General features: G+C 54.5%; 1 protein-coding gene across 1 annotated transcript in view; it reads right to left on the bottom strand.

The window, feature by feature from the left end:
* The window catches only part of LOC122971777 (TBC1 domain family member 12-like), a 12342-nt gene that overhangs the window by 26 nt on the left and 4816 nt on the right, over positions 1 to 7500 (bottom strand). The window contains exons 8-11 of the mRNA XM_044338523.1: positions 6412 to 6521; positions 6182 to 6339; positions 773 to 876; positions 1 to 694 (exon numbers count right to left, since the gene is read on the bottom strand). The exon at positions 1 to 694 is cut by the window's left edge and continues 26 nt beyond it. Coding sequence (XP_044194458.1) covers positions 668 to 694; positions 773 to 876; positions 6182 to 6339; positions 6412 to 6521 — 399 coding nt within the window. The 3' untranslated portion in view covers positions 1 to 667. The remainder of the gene's footprint in view (positions 695 to 772; positions 877 to 6181; positions 6340 to 6411; positions 6522 to 7500) is intronic.

Here is a 7500-nt window from a genome sequence, read left to right as displayed (position 1 = left end):
TTGATCAATAACACAGAAATACATTCACTCACAATCAATAAGTTCACTTTCATAAAGTCATAAAGTCTGAAACTAAAACAGTTTAATTAAATAAATAAATAAATAACATGTTTGACGTATAGATACAGATGTTGTTGTTGTTTGTTCTTTTTTACAACATTATAATGCAACACAGAAGAAGAAATACGTGTATTTAATTTATTTATTACGCAGCCATTAGAACATTGATCTTTAATATTCACCTCTGACACAAACGTCTGCAGCTGCATCACTGAGATCTTTCCAGAAAGTCTAACGAAGCTCCTGATAAGATCAAAACTTCTAAAACAAAGAAGATTTAAAGACGCTGATGTTTGTCCTGATGGAGAGAAAGACGAGCAGCCAGTTCACGAGGTTTCCTGGTGTTTTTATTCAAACATCCACAGTGAAGCATTTACAGACATCTTCAGGAGGTAGATTCATTCACTGGTCCACTAAAACACTAAAACATGATCACTGATCAATAATTCCCTCCAGCTGAGTTTCAGGTATTTGAGCAGATCCTGTCTGTTGCTTTCACATTAAAAGCATCAATATAATGAGTCATGAAACTGGATCCAGCAGCTTCGTATCTGTTCCGGTTTCCTGCTGAACTTCCTCTTTCACAGCATCGACTGTTCTGGTTTGTTCAGCTGCTGCACCTGGAAGACAAAACCTGACACACAGGAAGTTCATCACCTCCATGTTTTTATTTTACCTACAGAGTGATCGGTCTGTCCGTCAGCTGACTCACCTGGATCCACTTCCTGTTCCCGCTCAGCATGGGCGTGGCCGAGATGCAGGAGAACAGCCTATCAGAGAGCAGCTCTTCGTCTGGGAGGCGGGACAGGAACTGAGCTGAGGAGAGACGGGATGTTTCTTACAGCTGTGATGTCACCTGTCAATCATTTCTCTGCGTCCTCTCTCCTCCGTTACCCGGAAACCGACCTCCCGCCGCCATCATGGAGGATCTTCCAATGCTCCCGGAGGAGACGAGGAGACGAGGAGACGAAGAGACGAAGAGAGAGGAGACGAGGAGACGAGGAGACGAGGAGACGAGGAGAGAGGAGACAAGGAGAGAGGAGACGAGGAGATGAGGAGAGAGGAGACAAGGAGAGAGGAGACGAGGAGAGAGGAAAGAGGAGAGAGGAGACAAGGAGAGAGGAGACGAGGAGAGAGGAGACGAGGAGACGAGGAGAGAGGAAAGAGGAGAGAGGAGACAAGGAGAGAGGAGACGAGGAGACGAGGAGAGAGGAGACGAGGAGACGAGGAGAGAGGAGACGAGGAGAGAGGAGACGAGGAGAGAGGAGAGAGGAGACGAGGAGAGAGGAGACGAGGAGACGAGGAGAGAGGAGACGAGGAGACGAGGAGACGAGGAGAGAGGAGACGAGGAAAGAGGAGAGAGGAGACGAGGAGACGAGGAGACGAGGAGACGAGGAGAGAGGAGACGAGGAGACGAGGAGACGAGGAGACGAGGAGAGAGGAGACGAGGAGAGAGGAGAGAGGAGACGAGGAGAGAGGAGAGAGGAGAGAGGAGAGAGGAGACGAGGAGAGAGGAGACGAGGAGACGAGGAGAGAGGAGACGAGGAGACGAGGAGACGAGGAGAGAGGAGACGAGGAGACGAGGAGAGAGGAGACGAGGAGAGAGGAGAGAGGAGAGAGGAGAGAGGAGAGAGGAGACGAGGAGACGAGGAGAGAGGAGACGAGGAGAGAGGAGAGAGGAGAGAGGAGAGAGGAGACGAGGAGAGAGGAGACGAGGAGACGAGGAGAGAGGAGAGAGGAGACGAGGAGACGAGGAGACGAGGAGAGAGGAGACGAGGAGACGAGGAGAGAGGAGACGAGGAGACGAGGAGACGAGGAGACGAGGAGAGAGGAGACGAGGAGACGAGGAGAGAGGAGACGAGGAGACGAGGAGACGAGGAGAGAGGAGACGAGGAGACGAGGAGACGAGGAGACAAGGAGAGAGGAGACGAGGAGAGAGGAGACGAGGAGAGAGGAGACGAGGAGACGAGGAGAGAGGAGAGAGGAGACGAGGAGACGAGGAGACGAGGAGAGAGGAGAGAGGAGAGAGGAGACGAGGAGACGAGGAGACGAGGAGAGAGGAGACGAGGAGAGAGGAGACGAGGAGACGAGGAGACGAGGAGAGAGGAGAGAGGAGACGAGGAGACGAGGAGACGAGGAGAGAGGAGACGAGGAGACGAGGAGACGAGGAGAGAGGAGACGAGGAGACGAGGAGACGAGGAGACGAGGAGAGAGGAGACGAGGAGACGAGGAGACGAGGAGACGAGGAGAGAGGAGACGAGGAGAGAGGAGACGAGGAGACGAGGAGACGAGGAGACGAGGAGAGAGGAGAGAGGAGACGAGGAGACGAGGAGACGAGGAGAGAGGAGACGAGGAGACGAGGAGAGAGGAGACGAGGAGAGAGGAGACGAGGAGACGAGGAGACGAGGAGACGAGGAGACGAGGAGAGAGGAGACGAGGAGACGAGGAGAGAGGAGACGAGGAGAGAGGAGACGAGGAGACGAGGAGACGAGGAGAGAGGAGCCGAGGAGACGAGGAGACGAGGAGACGAGGAGACGAGGAGAGAGGAGAGAGGAGACGAGGAGACGAGGAGAGAGGAGAGAGGAGAGAGGAGACGAGGAGAGAGGAGACGAGGAGAGAGGAGACGAGGAGACGAGGAGAGAGGAGAGAGGAGAGAGGAGACGAGGAGACGAGGAGAGAGGAGAGAGGAGAGAGGAGAGAGGAGACGAGGAGACAAGGAGAGAGGAGAGAGGAGAGAGGAGACGAGGAGACGAGGAGACGAGGAGAGAGGAGAGAGGAGACGAGGAGACGAGGAGACGAGGAGAGAGGAGACGAGGAGACGAGGAGAGAGGAGACGAGGAGAGAGGAGACGAGGAGACGAGGAGACGAGGAGACGAGGAGACGAGGAGAGAGGAGACGAGGAGACGAGGAGAGAGGAGACGAGGAGAGAGGAGACGAGGAGACGAGGAGACGAGGAGAGAGGAGCCGAGGAGACGAGGAGACGAGGAGAGAGGAGAGAGGAGACGAGGAAAGAGGAGACGAGGAGAGAGGAGACGAGGAGAGAGGAGACGAGGAGAGAGGAGAGAGGAGACGAGGAGAGAGGAGACGAGGAGAGAGGAGAGAGGAGAGAGGAGAGAGGAGACGAGGAGACGAGTAGACAGAGGAGACGAGGAGAGAGGAGAGAGGAGAGAGGAGACGAGGAGAGAGGAGACGAGGAGAGAGGAGAGAGGAGAGAGGAGACGAGGAGAGAGGAGACGAGGAGAGAGGAGACGAGGAGAGAGGAGAGAGGAGAGAGGAGACGAGGAGAGAGGAGAGAGGAGACGAGGAGACGAGGAGACGAGGAGAGAGGAGACGAGGAGACGAGGAGAGAGGAGACGAGGAGAGAGGAGACGAGGAGACGAGGAGACGAGGAGACGAGGAGACGAGGAGAGAGGAGACGAGGAGACGAGGAGAGAGGAGACGAGGAGAGAGGAGACGAGGAGACGAGGAGACGAGGAGAGAGGAGCCGAGGAGACGAGGAGACGAGGAGACGAGGAGACGAGGAGAGAGGAGAGAGGAGACGAGGAGACGAGGAGAGAGGAGAGAGGAGAGAGGAGACGAGGAGAGAGGAGACGAGGAGAGAGGAGACGAGGAGACGAGGAGAGAGGAGAGAGGAGAGAGGAGACGAGGAGACGAGGAGAGAGGAGAGAGGAGAGAGGAGACGAGGAGACAAGGAGAGAGGAGAGAGGAGAGAGGAGACGAGGAGACAAGGAGAGAGGAGACGAGGAGAGAGGAGACGAGGAGACGAGGAGAGAGGAGACGAGGAGAGAGGAGACGAGGAGACGAGGAGAGAGGAGAGAGGAGAGAGGAGACGAGGAGACGAGGAGAGAGGAGAGAGGAGAGAGGAGACGAGGAGACGAGGAGACGAGGAGAGAGGAGACGAGGAGACGAGGAGACGAGGAGAGAGGAGACGAGGAGACGAGGAGACGAGGAGACGAGGAGAGAGGAGACGAGGAGACGAGGAGACGAGGAGACGAGGAGAGAGGAGACGAGGAAAGAGGAGACGAGGAGAGAGGAGACGAGGAAAGAGGAGAGAGGAGACGAGGAGAGAGGAGACGAGGAGAGAGGAGACGAGGAAAGAGGAGACGAGGAGAGAGGAGAGAGGAGACGAGGAGAGAGGAGAGAGGAGACGAGGAGACGAGGAGAGAGGAGACGAGGAGACGAGGAGAGAGGAGACGAGGAAAGAGGAGACGAGGAAAGAGGAGAGAGGAGACGAGGAGAGAGGAGACGAGGAAAGAGGAGACGAGGAAAGAGGAGAGAGGAGACGAGGAGAGAGGAGACGAGGAGACGAGGAGACGAGGAAAGAGGAGAGAGGAGACGAGGAGAGAGGAGACGAGGAGAGAGGAGACGAGGAGACGAGGAGACGAGGAGAGAGGAGACGAGGAAAGAGGAGACGAGGAGAGAGGAGACGAGGAGAGAGGAGACGAGGAAAGAGGAGACGAGGAAAGAGGAGACGAGGAGACGAGGAAAGAGGAGAGAGGAGACGAGGAGACGAGGAAAGAGGAGACGAGGAGACGAGGAAAGAGGAGAGAGGAGACGAGGAAAGAGGAGACGAGGAGAGAGGAGACGAGGAGAGAGGAGAGAGGAGACGAGGAGAGAGGAGACGAGGAGAGAGGAGACGAGGAGACGAGGAGAGAGGAGACGAGGAGACGAGGAGAGAGGAGACGAGGAGACGAGGAAAGAGGAGACGAGGAGAGAGGAGACGAGGAAAGAGGAGAGAGGAGACGAGGAGAGAGGAGACGAGGAGAGAGGAGACGAGGAGACGAGGAGACGAGGAGACGAGGAGAGAGGAGACGAGGAGAGAGGAGAGAGGAGACGAGGAGAGAGGAGACGAGGAGAGAGGAGACGAGGAGACGAGGAGAGAGGAGACGAGGAGAGAGGAGACGAGGAAAGAGGAGACGAGGAGACGAGGAAAGAGGAGAGAGGAGACGAGGAGAGAGGAGACGAGGAAAGAGGAGACGAGGAAAGAGGAGACGAGGAGACGAGGAAAGAGGAGAGAGGAAAGAGGAGACGAGGAAAGAGGAGACGAGGAGACGAGGAAAGAGGAGAGAGGAGACGAGGAAAGAGGAGACGAGGAGAGAGGAGACGAGGAGAGAGGAGAGAGGAGACGAGGAGAGAGGAGACGAGGAGAGAGGAGACGAGGAGACGAGGAGAGAGGAGACGAGGAGAGAGGAGACGAGGAGAGAGGAGAGAGGAGACGAGGAGAGAGGAGACGAGGAGAGAGGAGACGAGGAGACGAGGAGAGAGGAGACGAGGAGAGAGGAGACGAGGAAAGAGGAGAGAGGAGACGAGGAGAGAGGAGACGAGGAGAGAGGAGACGAGGAGACGAGGAGACGAGGAGAGAGGAGACGAGGAGAGAGGAGAGAGGAGACGAGGAGAGAGGAGACGAGGAGAGAGGAGACGAGGAGACGAGGAGAGAGGAGACGAGGAGACGAGGAGAGAGGAGACGAGGAGAGAGGAGACGAGGAGACGAGGAGATGAGGAGAGAGGAGACGAGGAAAGAGGAGACGAGGAGACGAGGAGAGAGGAGACGAGGAGAGAGGAGAGAGGAGACGAGGAGAGAGGAGACGAGGAGAGAGGAGACGAGGAGAGAGGAGACGAGGAAAGAGGAGACGAGGAGAGAGGAGACGAGGAGAGAGGAGACGAGGAAAGAGGAGACGAGGAGAGAGGAGAGAGGAGACGAGGAGAGAGGAGACGAGGAGAGAGGAGACGAGGAGAGAGGAGAGAGGAGACGAGGAGACGAGGAGAGAGGAGAGAGGAGACAAGGAGAGAGGAGACGAGGAGAGAGGAGACGAGGAGAGAGGAGACGAGGAGAGAGGAGAGGAGGCTCCCAAAGGAGACAAGGAGACGCGAGGAGGAGACGCGACATAGTTAAAGCTACAGTGTGATGGAAATCAGACATGAACCTGAGATACCTGCTGGTACCAGTAGGTGAGACACCAGTAGGTGAGTCACCAGTAGGTGAGTCACCAGTAGGTGAGTCACCAGTAGGTGAGACACCAGTAGGTGAGTCACCAGTAGGTGAGTCACCAGTAGGTGAGACACCAGTAGGTGAGACACCAGTAGGTGAGTCACCAGTAGGTGAGACACCAGTAGGACTCACCGATGCTGATGAGGTCCATCTGCAGCAGGACGTCCTGATGGAGACGCAGGATTCCCAGACCCGTCCTGAACAGGAACTCCTCGCCGTCCCGGAGGAAGACGTCCCAGACTCTGCACGCCACGTCCAGGGGGAGGGGCTTAGTGTAGAGAGACAGGACCCTGCGAGGGGAGGTTGGACTGTTAGGTGTGAACTGGTGTGTCTGCGCTTTAAGGCTGAGTTTAGACGCTCACCAGTCCATGAGGTAGAGGTCAGAGGTCACGCCTGTCGACTGGAAGTGAAGGAAGAGACGAGGAAGATTCTCCTTGAAAAAAACCTCGAAGGCCCCGAAATACCTGAACATCTACAGAGAGACGGTTAGCGTTCATCCTCTGGAGTGGGAACACTGGTCAAACTGGTGTGTGTGCTCTGTAAACACACAGTCACTGTTATTACGGGATGAAATATGAACTGATAGAACTGGAGCTGCAGCAAGTAGCCATACTTGTTTTAATGGTTCATTCTCTGGTTGAAGCTGTCTTTTACTGATTAATGATGTTTTATCGGCTCTACTGGAATAAAAATTCCTTATTGACCTTCTACTGGTCCTTTATGCAGCCCCTCAGTTCAGCCTCTGTCTCGTTTTAGCTCCTGTCTCTTTAAGGCCCCGCCTCCTGATGAGCCCGCTCTGTTCTGATTGGTCAGCTTCAGGAAGCTTCCTCCGGCTCCAGAGGCTACGTAAACAAACTATGGTAGCAGGATTTCACTTCTCAAATCCATCCGTACATGTTGGAGCTGAATCACATCTGAAATATGAAATAATCACCTTAGCAACCACCTTAGCAACCGCCTTAGCAACCAAGGCTACAGAACAGACGGCTGTTTATGAGCATGTGCGATCAGGTAGAAAAAGTCGTCATAAATGAAGCATCAGAGCAGGTTGAAGCCCTGAGTTTTGACTTGCAGGCAGCGTTTCTACACATGTTCACCTCAAGTTTCTGAACTTTGACCTCGTTTAACCTCCGACATCAGAACAGGAAATAAATAACAGAGAAAAACTAGAAGAAGAAGAAGAATTTGAACCCTTTAAAGATAGAGCTGGGTTTAGGGGTGAGGGGCTGGCATCATGTCAGGTTTCTATCTAAATGTAGTATAAAATGTTCTGAATGTTGTTTCATCCTCTGTTGTTGTTGTTGTTGTTGTTGTGTGAATATCAGCAGATAAACAGTTGCTACCATTAAACCGCTACAGAAGAAGAAGAAACAACGAGATGACGTCATTAAAAGCTCCAACGATGGAAAACATGATGGAAATATGGAAGGTTACAGCCTCCTCATCATCGC

Source organism: Thunnus albacares, chromosome 20 (assembly GCF_914725855.1).
Source record: "Thunnus albacares chromosome 20, fThuAlb1.1, whole genome shotgun sequence".
Classification (NCBI taxonomy): domain Eukaryota; kingdom Metazoa; phylum Chordata; class Actinopteri; order Scombriformes; family Scombridae; genus Thunnus; species Thunnus albacares.
This window is presented reverse-complemented; position numbering and strand designations above follow the sequence as displayed.